At 45.5% G+C, this 19,951-nt stretch overlaps 1 protein-coding gene across 1 annotated transcript in view; it reads right to left on the bottom strand.

Moving 5' to 3' along the window:
* LOC146196651 (calpain-B-like) overlaps positions 1–19,951 on the bottom strand; it is a 44,756-nt gene that overhangs the window by 24,360 nt on the left and 445 nt on the right. Inside the window, exons 2-8 of the mRNA XM_084597051.1 lie at positions 16,108–16,287; positions 13,986–14,055; positions 8,886–9,147; positions 6,723–6,891; positions 6,574–6,639; positions 5,602–5,690; positions 4,393–4,470 (exon numbers count right to left, since the gene is read on the bottom strand). Coding sequence (XP_084453177.1) covers positions 4,393–4,470; positions 5,602–5,690; positions 6,574–6,639; positions 6,723–6,891; positions 8,886–9,147; positions 13,986–14,055; positions 16,108–16,287 — 914 coding nt within the window. The remainder of the gene's footprint in view (positions 1–4,392; positions 4,471–5,601; positions 5,691–6,573; positions 6,640–6,722; positions 6,892–8,885; positions 9,148–13,985; positions 14,056–16,107; positions 16,288–19,951) is intronic.

Genomic DNA, 19,951 nt, shown 5'->3' with positions numbered 1-19,951 from the left:
GCAGGCATATCGGCTTGTCACTGCTATAGGGTTGAAGATTCAAGGCCGCAGCTGATTTCATTTACTGAAACCCAGGTTTAGAGAAGCACAATCGTGGCGCACGAATGCGCCAGTCACGTGATATATATATTTCTTTGTATTTCGCTGGTGTTCTTTAAACTTCGGAAAAACGATACACGTGAGCTTTCATTATCTGAAATGAAGGGGGGGGGGGGGGGTTAGAGGGTGCTCTCCAACTTTTCAAATCCATTTATTGGCTAAAGGCAATAGTTAGTAAATTAAATAAATATTTAAATTGCTATTTAGTTAGCTGAAAAATTAAAAAAAAAATGCCTATGGTGCGCCAGATGTCTGGCAGCTGTATACAAGTGGTTTATGTGGCCTATCTGAAATGTTTTATTAATTGCAAAAAAAAAAAAAAAATTTCCTGTTGTGCATCACTAGGCTGGCAGCTGGATTCAAGTGGTCTGTCTGGCCTATCTCAAATGTTTCATTTTTTAAGCCTTGGCTAAAAGTGTAAGTGTGAGCCATTGCTGAGTAGGCTCAAGATTTTAGGTAAGAGTCGAGAAAAGATTTTCCGGGAAATTTAAGAGGCGTTTTGGATACAAAATAAAGATAGCACATGTGTTAGTGAAGCCTCCCTATCATCACGCGGAAAGGAACTTTCCTTTCTTGAGGAATGCTCCTGAGTTATTGCGAAGGACTTGTGTTCATTAGAGATGGTTTTTGGATGGACTTGATGTCTTACTGAGGACGTTTCAGAAGATGGGCCTGTATTTAAGAAAGATTTTGGGCCCGTGAAGAAGAAAGTCATCGTGGTATGTAATGAACTGCTGCTGGTCAGATTTGCCAAGGTCTCCAGCGTTTGAATGAAGGATTGCCTTGATTGTTTGACCGTTAAAATCTTAAGAACTGGACTCGTTGTTTAGATGTTTTAGGAGTGAACGTGAACGTTATACGTGGCAGTTGTAGATATGTGGTGGTTTTTCTAGTTTGTGTCTATGTGGTGGAAGTTGTGGCTGTCATGTTTGGACGATGTGAGTGACGGACTGGGATGATTGTGCTGCTAACATTTATTGTTGGCTAGACATCTGCTTGGGAAAGAAGAGGATGTGAGAGTGTGATGAACTTGGGAGTAGAAGAGGAAGTTGTGGCTGAGTGTTGAAGAGGGAATTCGTGTTCCGTTTCATATTACGTTTGGTAGTGTGCGCTTGTGTTGTGTTTCCATTCACGTGTTTGTGGACGTTGCGCCACAGTTCTTGGTCTAGAAGTAACAATGACATCTGTCCTATCCCCTCCACAATGCCTAATCTCATGACAACTACATCTCATATAACGCCTACTCAGAACCCACAAAATTACAGAGGGTGCACTTAAGTAAGTTTGGGAATGGGAAAGTATTCAGAATTCTGTCACGCTGCATGGTGGATTCGCCTGACGGCACGCTAATGAACCTCGGCTACACTCGGACAAATGGCGGGTGTGAATGGCTACATATTTACTCATAGGTTAAATGAATGAGCGGCACAGGTGGAACTTGAAGAAGACGACGATGTTTACTGCCCCGCGCGAGAGTCTGGTGCAGTTTTAAACGAAGCTCTATCGGCTGGGACGGTAGTATAGTTTTTATGCCACGAGCAGTTAGTCGTCAACAACACAAATATTCCATTCTGCTCCAGCCTTGTCTTACCATGAAGAGTGTTAGAATGCAGCTGGAAGGAAAATGTTTTGAAATTGGAATTGACAGTAACTTTATTTTAAAAGAATGGGGAAGTCAAGGCAAATGGCGGCATGCCTGAGTTGGTGTTGACTCCCTAGTACAGACAGCAACCCACAACATCTGAACCATATAAGACAGAAAACAAGCATAATGCAACACTTCAGTTACAAAGCATAAATAATATTGAAAAATGGTAGCGACACATGTACTCCTTTGTACATTATAATGAATAGATGAAATGCTCGATAACATTCATTTTATGTCAATGTTTACATTAAACAAAAGCAATGTTGCATATTGAAAAAAACAAAAAACAAACAGCCTTACTTTGACTGATTGCAGTGCATCCTTTCGCGGGCCTCCAGGCACAACGTTGTTGACTAAGTCTGAGTACTGTTTGAACGCTATAGTGTTAAAGACCTCGTTGACTGTTAGCGTTGGCGTTATAAGAGAAAAAATCACGATTATTGCGCTGCCTGACATAGCCGCACACTGACTGGACGTATACGGTGACATGACGTTGCGTTTGGCAAGAGCTGCCAACTCGGGCCGCTCCTTTTACAGGGGAGGGTGATATCAGAATAAGCCTGCCAGGACCGTTGCATTCACGTTACTCCTGGCTATGCCAGGCAGGCATGTTTATACAGCCTGGTTAAAGCAAGGCTTTATGTGCGCGTTAATAGCCTACGCTATCGCGTCATAATCTTATAAGCGGAGTTTAAATGTCCCCCATAATTATTTTTATTTGTTACAGATATGACTGCTAGATACATGTGCCGGAACTACAGGCCCGGGTTGTGCGGGCAGTCGGGAGTCATCAACATGTCCGTCATTTCATGCAGCCTTTTGTCCGAAAACCGGCGGAGAAGAAGGGCCGAGGAACACGCGCTGAAATGTGGAGGTATATTGTAAGTAACGTACAAAGCTTTCCCGGTCCTTTCTTGTTATCGCTCCCCTCTGTGTTTCTCCTCGCTATCCTGTCCTTGTCCCCTTTTTTTTTGCTGGCCACAGCTCCAATGCTTAAGATGTCAGATAGCAACTGCCGATGCCGGCAACGTTCTGTTCCATCTTTTTTATCATTATTTTTTTTTTTTTAATAAGCCACTACCACCACCACGTGCTGACGACGGCTGCACCGACGCTGTTGCGAGGATGGCTAGGTTTCAGAGAACGGGAAGACACGATTGCAGACTATAAGGAGAGTGGAGCGAGAGACGCGCTAAAGGGTGACGACCACATCTCGTCTCCCGAGGGTCGACTGCCCGCAAACGCGAAGATGGCCGACGCATTCAGCTCGCCGTGTAAGCCGTCATCATCTGCGCTGCCTGCAGCTATAGTCATCTCACACTTCAGGCCCTGGATCACATGCCGCGACGTCCACGCAGGGATGCGTGTCCAGACCGTCAGGTGATCGGAGGCATCCAGTTCATGATTGGCACTACTTCATGTGTGATTCCTTCTCTCCATCAAGAAAACAGCCCAAACTGGGGACATAATTCAGAGACCGAACTCTCAAATGAAAAACGTGCGCACAGCATTCTAAATGACACAACTTCTCGATAATGCTCAGTCAATTTCCGACTCATTATACCGGATGTACACTGCCGCAATTGTCATAAGTACATATGAACTATTCCAGCAGTATTCTGTCATTCTTTCTTGAATGACGCTACGGAGAAATTAATTCCTTTTATCACGCACGAAGAAAAAGCGCAATGACATTTTCTTTATAAACAAGTTAGTGACAGAGCCTTCTTGCGCGAACTTTGCGAAACAAATTTGTGCGGTTAGTTCGCTCCCAACATGAATTCCAGATCAGGACAGCAAACAAGATGCATCGTTTGAGCGCAAAACCCAGAACAGTTGCACTTGCCTTCATTGATTGTTGGGAGGCCATCTTTCCTTGGGATAGTTTACAGCGCACTCTATAGAAAACAACAAAATATGAGATTTGGTGGATCTTGGTTGAAAGTGAGGAGAGTATACCCTATGATATGTTTATGTTCCTCGGCCTTCACAGTTTGCGGAAGACGAGAATGGCTGTACGTCATGCAGATGACAATGTTCGGTCGTCGCGTGGTCACTTCATTGAAGGTGTTTCGTGTATTAGATAAGTGTATCAAGCACATAGCGGACACCCTCATTGTTTGGAATTCTTGATGACCTGGCACGCCTGAAAAAGGTTTAGTATATCCATGTATTCGTTGTTTTTTTTTTTTTTTTTTTTTTTTTTTTTGTGGCGCTGGTGCATTGTACATATTGATTTGGATTTGTGAGGTGCTGTCTAAGCAGGCAATGAAGAGAGAGAGAGAGAGAGAGAAAAGAGGCGATAGCACAGTGCTTTCCTGTGTGGCTAGGGGAGCTGATATGTTCGTTCTCATGCGGGTTTGACACACTGTTGCGGCAGTTTTTTTACTTGTTAGTTGGTGCAGACATTATCTGCCAACGCGTTCTGTCCACAATTTCTGTACACGCTGCTCATGATACAAGGAATGCTTTAGCATCGATAATGTATATCTTATCATGGCTTACTTGACACAGACCACGACATTCGCATGAACGCCGGGTACGTTCCCTATCGTGGCTCCGCTTCCAGTTCACATCGAAGCGCATTCTTCTCTCGACACGTGTCAGAACGTAATTTTTGGCAACCGTTTAGGACGGTGACTTACCAAAACTCTCCGTCATCGTTTACCGTGAGCCCCAAATCCTGGCGCGTTTCCTCGCTGATCTTGTCCCACTTGTCAGACCTGCCCGGGAAAGACGAAACGCAAAAGTATCGTCAGAAACTATAAGGCTACGTCTTGCTATTAAAGTGAAATGACGTACGATTTTAGGCGTAAATTCGGCAAGCCTTGCCTTGTGCGAGCTTTCCAGGTCACCACGCCAATTTACCAGCATAATGTGCCTCCAGATGTTAAACGTCGTGTTACGCTAAGAAACATCGAGTTACGCTAAGAAACGTATTCCGTTTACAACTAGTGACATATCCGCATGCGTGCACGTTTAAACGTCCTATTTGTTAAGCAAGTTGGTCTTAATTAGCCATAACGTTCGGACAGGCACAGAGTTCTCGGTATGCGATTACGACCGAATAAAGGCTGGAGCGAAATCATTAGCTGTGCTGTAATTGAAAAAACGGAACTTGTTACCTTTCTTCTTATTGTGAAACTGCTCAGCCATTTTATTCACGAGGCAAGCACGAAACGTGTATTTATTTATTTATTTCAAAATACTGCAGGCCAATATTTTGGCCCAGGCAGGAGTGGATATACAAGGCATTAAAACAACAAATAAAAATAAAAATCAAAACACGGGATTAGAGTAAATGAACAAGTCAACAAAATACAACACTGTATCATTCAAAAAAATGTAACTCTAGAGCTTTCCCTCGTTCCAGTTTGAACCACGCGCCCTAAAAATGCATACTGCGACGATCAAAAGAGCAAAAGTAATTGTTTGTTCGATCCTATCAATCTCTGAGAGAGAAGATCTGGATTGCTAGGTAAGCGGCTATTTTGCTGAAGTGAGGAAAGGAGAGAGATGATGAGTGAGTAACAGAGGATTGTTAACACTTGTCAAAAGCTACTATTTGTTCGATGATGAAAAAATAGAGGTCATAAAAACTGTGGTGCAGAATGAAGTAAAAGGCAAATGGACACTGAAGAGGCAATAACATATTCCTAGCAAAACGAACCTTCTTCAGAGCGAGCGGAAATAATTCGAACTTTGACGCAAAAGGCTGGTGCAGGCTATCGAGTTTAGGCGACAAGTAGCGATTCGACTTGACAAGACTCGACAATGCTGAGACAAATTTGCGCCAACCGAACTACTCGCTGAAACGACAGCGGGGCACGGCGCCGCATCCGACGGAATCTTACTTGTCTGACCAAGGTCCGCTCCATTCACCGCTTCCCCAGGGGTTTCTCAGGCGAATAAGGTTCACCTCGCCACTTTCTTCCACCAGGACCTGTAGTGGCATGAGCGAAAACAGGATATATCGAGAACAAATATTCACCACCTGTTGTGGGTTGACAGGCATTCAAGCCAATGATAATCCGGCATCTGACAGCATCGGGTCTCTGGCGTAACATTCCGTCCTCATATGAGTGTTTTATCACCGCTCATTCCTCGTAATCATTAGAGGGGCAAACCTTTTATCATTCTTTTAACACATTATTTGTTTATTCCACCATAACATGCCCTCTTATGCCTTTACCCATTAACATCCCCTTTATACCCATCAAATATCGTTTAAGAAGAGTCTCCTTTTAAGAAGTACACTCCGATTGCCTCTTGGACTAGGCGGGGGCTAGCGGCAGGGGCTAGCCTGCCACCTAATTTTTATCTGTTGTAGGCCGTCATTGCACCCGCCACCGCTTCGGTAGTGGACGACGGCTGTTGTTGCGGCGCGCGTCTTTCTCTCCCTCTTCCTTTTCTTTCTTCTCTATTTTCTCTTCTGTCTGCCCAAGGAAGCGGAGGTGGCACAGAAACAGAGCCAGTAGCAGGCCCGTGCATTTTCTTTTCCTTCTTCCTACAGCCACAACAACAACAGATGTACAGACTACCGCTACCTGAAGTTCACGGAGAGCGTAGTCTTAAAAAAAAAAAAAAGAAAAAAAAAACGAAGCTTATTGCAGCCTGGTGCCGTCTATTGTTACCAGCGCATAGAGCACGTACACGTTCCCTCCCCGTGTACGTTTTCGCGTACGTTCCCTCATCGTTTAACGCATTTTAGGCGAGTGGATTATGCGACGACGCCGAAATAATCACCGACGCTCCACATTAATTTGTGACGTACCTGGGAAACAACCTGATAGCCACTGAGCGTGCTGGCCTGAATGTTTGCTCACCGTCGTAGCACCGGTGATGCTGTACTCGTGCAGAGCGCTGAGGCCCTTGGTTCCCTTGTCCTCGTCCTGGTCAGTTTGCAATGCAAGTACAAGTTCACGAGCGCGCAGAACAAGACACTGGTTCTAACAACTGTCCAAATTCAACTCACTGTGATGGAACAAGTCACGAGAGAATTCTTGTCCAGAGTTCTTTGGAGGATGCTGAAGAAATCCTTAGAGGCCTTCGTCAGAGAAAGCTGTTCAGTCAGTCCCCCAGTGAACGTAGTCAGAGCCTCCACCCCACTGCCTCCTTCCAGTGCAGCATAGCCTCCATGAAGCCTGTGAAAACGTCGTAATACTCTAATTTATTTATTGACCGAAACTGATTCTGTCATCGATTATTGGAACGGCTGGTTTGTACATGCGTATTGTACTGACGTGTGTATGGTCGTGGTGATGCTTTTAAATGAATTTAGGGTTCCCAAGGTACGAGGGTTCTGAATATACCCGTATTACAAGCCACTTTCGGCCTAATTTCACCGGAACTAATGCCTTAATAAAAATGGTCGTGAAACCTAAGTAACCTTTCCCTATACATGGGCCGATTCCTGCTATAAAAGTGCGTATTATATCGTTCATTGGCAACGAAAAGCGGAGTCGTCCAGGAAAAGGGTCCAGTAGCCCTGTGACGTCACAGCTACATGACCTCGAGCGGAAATTTCATACACACGACAACGGTACATATTAAACGAGGCGTCATGCGTGGAATAAAAACGAATAACGTGACATGCATGACGAATTAAAGGCCGCCGCATATCGGATATGCTTTAATTTCGTAGAGCATTCGATTTCGCTGCGAGAAAAATTTGATTACAGCTGAAACTCGAACCCACAACCTCCGTTGGATTGCGAGCGAGACACGCTACCGACTGAGTCATCGAAGACACGCATGTACAGCTTGGGAATAAGCGAAGATTTGCATATATGACGTGTGGTATTGCAGGAATTTCGAAAGGAAGAAGATGGTTTACATGGTATGAGGGTTTACATGGTTAGCAGTCGTAAGTGCAATCCGTATATTTTAATACACCGTGATACTGGAAAAACATCTCAGTTGTGTCTAACACATGGGGCTATACAACAATGAGTAGAGCAAAGCGACGCCTGCAGAACTAGAAATATAATTTGCGAGAACGTTTTTGCAGGCTAGTTGGTGCATTACTGAAATTAGTTTACAGCGCACACAGACGAACACGTAGCACGATAGAGCGCCTATCCTGTCACACTCTGTCCTGTCACTTCGTTCCTTCCTGTGATTGTCTGTGTGCGCTATAAACCAATTTCAGCATGCAACAATTTTGGAGCGAAAGCTTGACTACGCCATGTATCAGCTAAGGTCTATCTATCCGGCCTTTTGACCTTCAAAAAAGTTGGTGTGACCTTGACCTGATTACTTATAGGTGTCCACCATTCTCTCCGTGGTGTCCATCGAAAAGTATATTGCGCCTTCCTTTCCCCAAAACCTAATTGCAAAGGCGGCGTTACAGGTGCTGTCGCGGCTACTCTCAAGAAAAGTCTTACGCACGTCCCCCCCCCCCCCCCCCTTCCAATTCAAACCGTCAAACCACGCACAACCATGCTTGTTGTTGTTGTTGTGGCTGTAGGAAGAAAGAAACGAAAATGCACAGGCCTGCTACTGGCTCTGCAGCTGAGCCACCTCCGCTGCCTCGTGCAGATAGAAGAGAATATAGAGAAGAAAGAAAAGGAACAGGAAAGGAAAGACGCGCGCCGCAACAACAGCCGTCGTCCACCACCAGCGGTGGCGTGTGCAATGACGGCCTACAACAGATAAAAAAGTTCGGTACCAGGCCAGCCCCCGCCGCAAGCGGCGGTGACCGACCTGTACCGGTGGCTGGTAGGTGCCATGCTTGACACAGCTTTCCATCGTATCACTAATTTCAAGACAGGCCTATATATACTTCAGTTGGCCGTTTTCACATACGTGGGTCACAATAAAAAAAAATGTACAGCGTAAAACCGTTTCGATGTTTTCCCTCTATTCAGGTACAGCAGTTATAAATGCGACCATACTGAAACAGATACGTTTTATTTACCATTCTTTCGCTTCCCTCAAACCCCAGCAACATGCCTTAACTGCTTCTGCTTTCTGTGATAGACGCCGGTTAAGCGAGAACCGAATCTTTATCCGAAAGGCGCAAGCGTTCTCAGTACTTTGGCAAGACATGCTGCGTTTCAGCACCGTATTCGCACCATGTAACCCCGGAGCAAGTGTCCATCTTTCACACTGACAAGTGGCAGCAGGTTCGGCTCACTTGGCGTAGGCCTTCTCTAGTAGCGCGCTCCAGAACTCTCCGTCGCTGCTGGAGGTCATGAAGGCCAGGCTGCCGTCCTCCTCGTTCACCGGTAGGCGGTCGTCGACGGGCACGTCGATCCACCTGTTGAACTTCCAAAGGCGGAAGTGGAAGATGCCTGCGTACTTTCCTTTCGCGAAGCTCTGTCTCGCAGGCACCACGTTCTTCAGCAGCTTCGGATGCAGCGTGAGAGTGGCGATGGAAGCCGCCACCCAGCAGTTTCCTGGAGTTACGAGCAGCCAGGTTCAAGGATATCGCTGATTACTATGGGACCTTTCACTCGCACGCAGGTTAGCCTTGTACCTTACGGCCCAACGGAAACGCAGATTACCCTTTAAGGGCAAATCTGTTCAAAGCTCACGCATCATGGCACAGGAATCCTGGCTTTGGCAAAACCATGAAACAATGATAACCAATCCAGACATAAGCACTGTCCACGGTGAACAACTTTGCAGTGCTGTCGCTCAAAATGTGTCGATTGATTGATTTATAGGAAGGGAAAGGCGCGGTAACTGTCTCACTTGTTTTCTGTGGACACCTCAACCGCGCCATAAGGGAAGGGAGGAAGATGGTAGGAAAGTGGAAAGAGAGAAAGAGGAGCCGTAGTGGAGGGCTACGGAGTAATTTCGACCACCTGGGGATCTTTAACGTGCGCTGACATCGCACAGCACACGACGCCTCTTCGTTTCGCCTCCATCGAAACGCAGCCGCCGAGGTCGGGTTCGAACCCGGGTACTCCGGCACAGTAGTCGGGCGTCTTACCACTGCAAGGGAAGGGAGGAAGGTGGGAGTGAAAGTGGATAGAGAGAAAGAGGAGCCGTAGTGGAGGGCTACGGAGTAATTTCGACCACCTGGGGATCTTTAACGTGCGCTGACATCGCACAGCACACGGACGCCTCTCCGTTTCGCCTCCATCGAAGCGCAGCCGCCGAGGTCGGGTTCGAACCCGGGTACTCCGGGACAGTAGTCGGCGTCTTACCACTGCACCACCCGGCGGGGCTCAACATGCGTCGAGAAGCACCTCCCTCGTTTGCCTGTTTTACGCGACTCCGTGTGCAACTGTCGAGCTAAAATGGAGTGGACACTTAAGCTCCGGCGTCAAATGTCGATGGAAAAGCGTTAGGTGCTCCCATTGCGTTTCCTCCTTCGCGTACAAGCACTTTTCTTTATAATAGGGCCAACACATAAGCTCCGCTGTAATATTTTTCTCTTGACGAATATTAGGCTCCCATGCAATAAAGCGCACCCCGTGTTTGACGCTACGCGAAGAAGAAGGAAGACGAATGTCGTGAAAGCAAGGTTATTGCGAGAGCGGATGAATTCACAACAACCGGGCGAGAATGAAACGCTCAGGAGGTTTTTGATCCAGCTGGCCCCGGTGGCGCGCGGGGCGCGTATTGCCAAACCATATCCCGTAGGAGCACTCGAGTAGACGACGATCTCAGCGAGTAAAAAGGCGATTGTTGCTGAAAGGTGTCTCTGAACGCAACCTAAAGATAACGTATACTCACTGATGGCAGGAAATGATAATAGTGAAGTTAATTTCATAGTGTTAACCGTTGTCAAGCCGTCACCTTGTTGCTCTGTTCACGGCTGGTGCTTAGGCTATTAAGAACCAAAAGAATCACATAATGCAGCATAAGCGAAAAAAAAAAACAGAAAAGAAGTTGTTAGTAATATTTTTGTGTTGTGAATTGTAAAACAAAATTTCAGAAAAAAAAAATGCACTCATGAGATTCGACCAGATATTTTCTGTGCAGAGATAAGTAGTATTAATTATTAATACAATGTGCCACAGAAGTTTTTTTTTTCTTTCTGACATAGTATTTATTACACGTGGTTATGTACAGAAAGGACTATGTACACAGGCTATTCTTCATAAATGTCCTTCAGTTGCAGCATCATTCTGCTAAAATGGAGTCTAGGTGGAACAACAGGTTCACTGTTGCGATCCAACATGCGTGTCTTCCACAATTAGCTATGAAGTCCAATAAGGAAAAAACATGCCATATGGTTCGTAATCACATTGTGTAACAGCAAGATACGGCACACTGTACGAATTGTTAACAAAGTCTCTCTTTGGAGTTCTTTTCCGCACGTCCCAAAAGAGAATTGCGTCTTTGCAATTAATAAAACAGTGCTCAATTGTTTCAGGCACATCACACAGACAGCAGTTTACAGAAGACACAAAAATATTTTTCCTATAGAGCCATGTGTTAACAGGTAGAGCTTCGGTGCGTAATTTAAAGAAAAATGTTTTCGCGCAAGGAGAAATCTGCATTTTAGAAGGTGCGCAAAATGCGCCACAGAAGCGACACGAGCGGCTGCCTTTAAATGTGCCCTGATTTCTTTTGACAATATTTACGCTATTCTTGCGCCACCTGGCAGCAAATCACGCGATCACGCGACAAAATCACGCGCCAGAGCGTCGTCTGCTCGAGTGCTCCTACGGGATATGGTTTGGCAATACGCGTACGGGGCAGCGGCGGAAGAGGAAAGCGTAAATCGGAAAGGGGAGGAGGAAGAGCGCTTGGAATGCGCAATACACTTGATGAACTCAAGGAAGTGCATTTAATATTGCAGTACTTCATACTGGCGCGCACCAAAGCCGGGAGGCTTGTCTTGCTAAGGCTATATGCATTAATGCCGAACCCATGGCGTACGATCACAGGCAAATAGTCACAGCAATTAGGAAGGAGCTTGATATCAAGCCCCTCCCTAAGAATATGCACCCCATTCACCACGAAGGCAGGCGACTATCAGGCGCACGCGCACTACACACCAAATACAAAGGAAACCAGTCGGTTTCTTACGTGGATGCGGCCCAATATGAAGAGACGGACTGAGCATTTTAGGAAACGTAGCACAAAGAAGACAAGGATAAAATGAGGGATACACACACGAGCGCTTACTCACAACTGATTTTTTATTGGAAATGCTAACAGAATATATAGGGTACAAAACAATGATCAAAGACATGAAATAAAGGAGGTGAATTGACAAAATTGTGGAAAAAGCAAGTCTGGAAAGATACACAAAACATGTGAAAAAAACTACTTGGCAACTGATTCTTTGCGCTACGTTTCCTAAAATGCAAATGCACCAACTCGCCCAATTCAGCATTGTTGTGCAGACGGACTGAGGTTTCGCGATTTGTGCAGTGACTGAGACTCCTGAGTCCACGCCTTCCAAAATCTTAGCTTCAGCTGCTGTACGCACCAAAACCACCGAGGCTGCAGAGGAAGCATGCAGCCATCGTGCTGGCCATCGCTTATAACGAACGATTCCAAAGCAGCAATACGGAATTTCTGGAGGGACCGTCTATCAGCTGCCGACAGGAATATCCTTATCCCTGGTAGGGCGATATAACTGGTATGGGTTCCGGCTCACTCTGACAATCCCGGGAACGAGAAGGCCCGCGAATATGCCCGGGGTTTCGTCGGCCGAACGGTGAGTCCCTCGTCTCCCGCGGGCGCGAGGTAGGGCTTGCTCTCGTTCCACGATATAACTCGCCATTTTAGCCTGGGAATGCGCATCGTTCCTCCCCCACATAATTCATTAAGCAAGGCCCAGGAGATACTCTGGTGCCAGTACAAAACCCGCTCCTTCCCCTGCCCAAAAGTATATTCATATATATTCAAAGAGCAGGTTGACCCTAAATGCAATGAGTGTGGCATTGACGACACTTTAGACCACATTACACGGGGGTGCGCGGCTTATCCGCCGCCCGGCGATTTGCTGCCAGCTCATCCATCTCTGGAGGAGTGGGAGGCCGTGCTGCGCTGCTCGTACCTGGACATCCAGGCTCGGGTCACTGAATGGGCCGAAGAGATCGCCGACAGGACGCAAATGGCAGCCATCTGGCGTGGCCAACAATCCAACTGAACCCTCACCTCTAACAACCGGTGAAAATAAAAGTTTTTCCATCAATTCATGGCGATGGTAGGGGCGAACTCAGTTTATATGTCGGTTAATGATTATTAATAATGCAGCAGCGATAATGTTCAAAGGAAAACTCGGTGTTGTTGCTGTAGTCAAAGCTGTGATCACCTATCCCGAGCATGGCTCTTGTAGGCGGTGTTTGGTTGTTGACGCAAGCTGCTTACTACCTGAGCTGGCAGCTGCCAACTCGGGTGCTTTTTCTTTTTCTTTTTTTTTTTTTTTTCGTATGGGCATCGAACCAGAGAACAGTCAGACTCGCTACTCCTAAGCTTCGCGGGTACTTTCGGACGGCATGGTTAAAGCGTGGTTCTGCACAGAGTATCAGTAAGTCTTTCAGTACACGTTATGTGTTAACTTGCTAGTGTATGCTAATGAATATGTCTGTTATAGTAGAAGTACAAATTGAGGAATTAGTGTTAAGAGTGCATGGGCGCGAACGAGAATTCTCGAAGGGAGCTGCGGGAATTAACGGTGTCGCGTCATGCTCTGAAAAGCGGAATGTAGATGCTCTCAACACATTGCCGCGGCTAAATCTGTTTGCGCGAGAGAGGAAGCTGATGCGCGGCGGTGATATCCGGAGGTGTCATAGCGGCGCCTCTTTCATAGCAATCACGAACTTGGAAAAAATTGAGAGGTAGTTGAAGAACTATTACGCGTGGGAAAAGATAGAGTAGCCTCTGACTGCACATATGCATATACGTAAACACATGCCTTTCTCTCAAGTTATTTACCTCAACATATCGCAAACCCAAAATACGCAAGAGCTACACTCAAATTGGCATTACCGAGTATCATCCGCATCGACCAACTATTTTTCCAGGTTATATAAGCTATTTAATCTGTGAGAGTGGTTTCTTTGTTGGGAACTTGATAATACGTCGATGGTAACCAACTTCCGTATGCACCGAGCATAAAGAGATGTAGAGTTTGACGGCTGGCGTTACTGCTCCACGACTCAACTGTAGAGCGGGTCGCGTAGCCTATATTTTCACCAAGAATGTACAAAGCATTCAATGTGCTGCGTGATTTACATTCTGAATTATCAGTGGTCTGTACTCGTGCTTACCGATAAACAAGAGAGCAGAATGCATCGAACGACACTTTGAGTGTGGCACTCACCCAAGGATCCCTGCTTGATGTCGAAACGACTGAAGCCATCCGTCATGAATTTTGGGACCTCGGCAATATCCTGCAAGTGCGTGAACACGGCTGCGTAAACCTGCGAACTTTATGCAGTGAGGCAAAGGCATTTAAAGTGTCGGCGCAACGATCTTTTTAAAATTTCTCAGGACAGTGAGTTTCTTCCTATAGGCCGTGACGCCGGAAATTTATTTTCAGCGGGAAATAAGAGAGGGGAGGGGGGGGGGGGGAATTCCGTTTGGGTTTTATATATACTTGAATATTACTCGCACTCTATGCCGTTTCTGGCTTTCGTGCAGAAAACGATATTAACGAGCAACTTGCGCTCAGTTTTGTAGCCGCACCATCGTCTTATTTATTGTTACAAATGCTGTTTTATAAAACCCACATTAACAACTAGCGTCTCAAGTGTATTCTGTGACTATCAACAATGTAAAATTATCTCTTGCGATGTCGTGGTATCAGCCTGTTTTATGAAAACGCGAAGGTCCGAAGTTAGGCTATATAGCAAAGAAAAAAAGAACAAGGCTACGCAAGAAGTTAGAGAAGCGTGGAGGGGCACTGAGACCTCACATGAGAACACTGCAAGTCGGGTGTAATTTACCCTTCCTCCCCCTCCCCCTCTTTCTTTTTTTAATTTTTCGCCTCCAGATCCGTCATTCCTGCCGTGTATATGAGAGCTCTGATCGACCCAGGGACAAATAAAAGCTCTTTTTTATGAGGAAAGAGAAAGTTTTGCTCCCCTATCGAAGATTTTAGTTGGGGAGGTGGGATCACTGCAAGGCCGAGAAGAAGATGCGGTGTCGTGGAAAATTTCAAGTAGACTGGCAGCTTGCACATCTCCACTTAACCTCTCTGAACAATGACTTGAATGATGCACAGTTTTGAACCCACTGAAATTATAATATAATAGTTCACTTACTAATATTACGCCAAATGAACTATACTTCATCTCACAAGATGTTTGCAGCACTGCGAAAAGCAGAGGCAACCCGGTCCAATCAGGATCACGTGAACTACAATAGGCAAATGTGCTCCTTCGCGCCTCTCGCCCCTCAAATTGGCGGGGGTGACAGTAGGAGCACAATTCTCTATTATAGTGCGCAGGGGCGAGAGGCACCTAGGAGCACAATTGCAAGAGCTCCTCTGCTTTTCGCAGTGCTGCAGATATCTTATGAAACGAAGCATAGGCACTCTCGTAGTGCACTTATAACATGGTAATATTTAACGACTCAAAACAGTTGAGTACTTGCTTGGCATTGAAATTGCTCGATGAATGTTTTGGACCACCACGACAGCAAGGAATGTATAAGCTTAAGAAAAAGAATGCACCCTAAGACTAGAGAGACATGAAGAACAGTCGACAAAAACATTGGGGACAGTTTCGATTGCAGATATTTCTTCATTGCTACCATATAGCAAAATTGCACGCCCAGTAGGACACCCTGCCCTTCGAAATCACCTGTTGCCCGCTGGGCCACGCAACAGTGTTTTCGTTATAACTTCCGCACATGCTTTTTTTTTATTTTTTCGTTTCCTCTTTCACAGCACTGCGGCTATGTCTATGGCTGCGGCTAGAAGGCCTGGCACCACTCATCCATTCAGTCAAGGGTTGTTTCGATGATTGGAAGGCAATCTTTCGAGCGCACAACTGTTATTCAGAGCATGTTTTTTTTTTTTTTTTTTTTTTTTTTTTTTTTTTTTTTTTTTTTTTCTCAGGCCAGTACACTAAATTGCTGTCAGCTAGCCACTTCTCTGTGAGGTGCTTAATATTTCGTGGTATACAATCTTTCAACGCAAAACGCAGAAACATGGCTTTTTTGTGGTATGCTCACTGTTTCCGAAACGGGAGCACATTTTTAAAGCAGCCTGGTTGGTTCATGCTTTACTTGCGCTTTCACTTTAGCCCATGAATCTTGAAAACAAGTTAAGACATTTACCTTCGTTTCTTCTTGTTTGCAACATCGCTCTCACACAGTCAAAACATTGTTGATTTTGTAACATCAGGTGCTGATTGTGCGAGCTCACTGTAGCCAAGATAACGCACTTACTTGTACCCCATTTTTCCAGAAAACAAAATAATTAAGCCGCGCGTTCTTACAAAGGGCCTCTTCCAGATGACCTTGAAAGGAGGATCCCCGGAGCCCCAGGCGGTGGCTGCGGTGCACGGAAACTCGGGGTCCTCGAAGAGCTTCCCTTTCTTCAGGCATCGCGCCAGCAAAGCGCTGTAGTCTTGTGGCTTGCCGTTTCTCGTCTCAGTGCCCGAGAAGCGTTCGCCGAACTAGGCAACAGATCATGTACAACAACAGTTACGCCTGGCAGGCTGCTGAAATTCAGTTCATTGTGATACTGTACCTCGAACATCACAAAATATAATAATTTGTTTGTAAAATATGAATACTCACCAGTCTGAGACCACCGGACTATGGTGAAGTACGTGAACATTTCCTAATTAATTTCAAGAAACTTGCAAATGGGCAAGGTGGCTTACATTTCCAGGAAGTATTATAGCGTACAGAAAGGACAAACACAGAAAAGATGGACGCCGAATCGCCGGTGAATTTCTGTCTGACTTTATTTGCTGTCTAGGTCAGCTATACATTGACGCAACAACACATTCGCAATGTGAAATCTCGTAAATAGCGCCGCTGTACACAAATCGCTAAATTCACAGACGTGAATCAAAATTAAGAGATGTGGATTTGCGGAAACAATTTAACATCTGTGTTGTCTCGCTGGTCAGTCTGCTAGCCATTTTTCATGGGATGGAACGCAGTTGACTCCTTTTCCTGCCAGTTTCTTTTTTTTTTTTTTTTTTTTTTTTTAATGTGAAAGCATTACTTCGCTATGTTCACGTATTTCTCTCCGCAGACAGCATCCGCAGAATGTGTCCGCAAAATCGTGTCCAGAGTAGTTGTGGGTAATTGAGATGTGGTAGAGGTTAATGAGTGGTGTCAATCGATAGAAGGTGACGTAATGTTATGTCTGAAAAAATAATTAGGCCGATAAGTTCATTAGGTAAATAATTACAGGCAAAAAATGTAAAAGTAAAGGGGGAAATGGTCTCATTAGACAATGGCTTGGCGCCACATTTCAATCTATCAAATACTAAATAATTAATTAAGTCAGTCAATTAGGGTGACGTCAAATGTATCAAATGTATCAAATGCTAAATAGTTAATAAATCCGTCAATTAAAGGGACGTGAAGGATGTGACGTCACTCAACCTGAAGTCGAGCCAAAAAAGGGCATAGGAAGGGATTGACGCGAAATTTGAAGGTACCAAAAACTAAAATAGTTGTCAGTCAATTAGGGTGATGTCAAGGATGTGACGACAGGCAACCGGAAGTAGAGCCAAAAAATGGCATGGGAAGGGATTGACTCGCACTTTGAAAGTACCAAAGATTAAAATGGGCAAACAAAAAGTGAATTAAGCAACTAGAAGCGACCATAAGCAACCGACAGCAGAATCCGTGCTTTCGCATTACTCCAATGCAGATTCTGCAGCGATTTTTAATTTTTGTATGAGGCCTTCCTCTGTTTGATAGCATAGAAATATCTTCTTTTCCGTGATCCCACATCCCGCAAACTCTTATTCGTGACTGTACATTAGAAAGAGGCGTGTCGCTGACGCAATCGCGCTTCCCCTCTTTCCTATGTAGAAATCTTCGGACACTTCTCGCGTCTTCATATCACTGCTTAAACCTTTATCTCGTGAAGCCGTATGTCTCGCATCTTTTGCACTGATAAGCCTCGAGAACGTATAGATTTAATTGCTTACATTTTCTTTTACAGAGAACGCTCCCTAGCAAAACACGAAGCGGGGCAAGAGGATCAAACGCAGGAATACTGTCATCGATTGTTACAGTTCCACATAAAGTAGTGACGTTACGACCATGCAGAGCCTTTCCATAGGATGCAGTTGGCGCAGCAAACGTGTTGCATCGTATCGCACTAGTTTCCTCAGCGAATACATTCTGCTTTTCACGGCAGTTCAGTGGAACTGCAAATTTGTAACACTGCACAGGAAAGCAAGCGTATGGAAACTGGAAGTATCGCGTAAAGTTCAGTCATGCTTGACGATTGATACCGCCTCCCCCTTTGTTTACAGTTCTAGCTTATTAAAAACAAAAACGTCCTAGAGCTTTTTCTATCGCGATTTGCAACACATCGCTAACTGTCCCGCCTAGCAAAGAGCGGCTGCGCGTCCCGAATGTGCAATTTTTTGACATGCTGTGCGTTTTCACGCACATGCAAAGCACACGTACCGCTGACGTACCATACTGTCATGGCACGCACAGCAGTCTCTGACGCATCACAGAAGGGTGTAACGAGTCAGCTTTAGTTGTGGTTTCGTGTTTCACACGGAACAGAGCTCTGTATTGAGCCAGGATAGACGTCTACACGAAGGACAGAGGGAGAGAGAGCAGAGGAGAGGAGGCGAGAGCAAATGAGGGGCCGCTTCCTCAGACTAAGCAATAAAAAAGGAAGAAAGCGAAATGCTTTGTTTGCGGCCTAAGGCAAGTATACAGCTCACTTGCACGTCTGTGGACCTTAACGAATCTTGCGTTTATGCATGCAAAACCGTCACGGTAACAAACCTACGCTAGCTGCTCGAAAGTCCACACAGAGTTGATCGACATGGGCTGGCCTGCGTCCAAGTGCCTCACCGCGCAGTTCTGCCCGACGCCTTTGCATTTTAGACATCTGCCACGCGCAGCCCGTCAGAATACACCATTTTTTTATTTTTGTTACTAGACGGAAGCAACAGGCGTGCTTTTTTCCGGATTTCTTTTTTTTTTCTTTGGATCCGGCTCTTGCCTGCCGCTACAGTTTCCGGAGAACGCCGCGAGCGCAGCATGAACTTGAGAAACGATCCATCGTTTTCTCTTTTACACGGTACTGAAAGTAAAGCAACGACATGTCGAGTCCCGGCAGAGGGGACTGGTTGAGGCGGCGTAGAAAGAAGTAGGTGAGGGTTGAAAGAGAGTTACCCGGATAGTTTAACGAGCAGCTATCTTTAACAGCTGCAACCATTCACTTCGATATGATTAGAGGTGCTGCAGTGATAACCTTAATATATTTCAAAATGTAAAAACCTTCTTGCTGGCTTATATCGTTTCGCAGATGCCTATTTGTAGGAAAAGGTAATAGCTAAAATTTAGCTTGCGGCACATAGAAACCGAGAAGAGATGAATTCTCGTATTGAGTGTCGCGTAATGTCATTAGTCTATAGACTAATGAAATTACGCACTCTCTCACGCGCTGTGTGTGTGTGTGTGTGTGTGTGTGTGTGTGTGTGTGTGTGTGTGTGTGTGTGTGTGTGTGTGTGTGTGTGTGTGTGTGTGTGTGTGTGTGTGTGTGTGCGTGCGTGCGTGCGTGCGTGCGTGCGTGCGTGCGTGCGTGCGTGCGTGCGTGCGTGCGCTGATTATACTGACCTCATTCAAGGCCACGCGTTTCATCTCAAAGTGTTAAACAATGAGCTCAATTTTCGAATGCAACTCTTAAGAATGTCCAGAATAATTTAGCAATCTCCATTACCGAGTCTACAATTTGTTGATAGCGAGTCTTCTTCACTCCCTTCGGAAACTGGCTTTTGTATCAGCTTTACGAAGCTCAGAATCTGTGGAGACCTTTCCGGGCACAGTTTTACTTTTGAGCGCTCAAGAAGATAGCTCCATACTTTGTGCAGTAGTTGCATTGAAAAACAGTCAAATCTCGACAATTATCCTTGAACAAAACACCATACAGCTTCAGCTATTCTGAGTCTCATGTCACCAATGTCAAAGCTCACTGTAACTGGGTTCAAGCACCTTTGATGGGACGAGCATGGATCGCGATAGCAGTTGCGCTGTTATTTTTTTTTTTTTTTTTGCATGGGAACAGGGCGCATGGGAACAGGGTGCATGGGAACAGGGTTCATGGGAAATAGTTTTTGAACGCGC

Source organism: Amblyomma maculatum, chromosome 3 (genome assembly GCF_055883805.1).
Source record: "Amblyomma maculatum isolate TAMU_Amacu chromosome 3, ASM5588380v1, whole genome shotgun sequence".
Classification (NCBI taxonomy): Eukaryota; Metazoa; Arthropoda; class Arachnida; order Ixodida; family Ixodidae; genus Amblyomma; species Amblyomma maculatum.
This window is presented reverse-complemented; position numbering and strand designations above follow the sequence as displayed.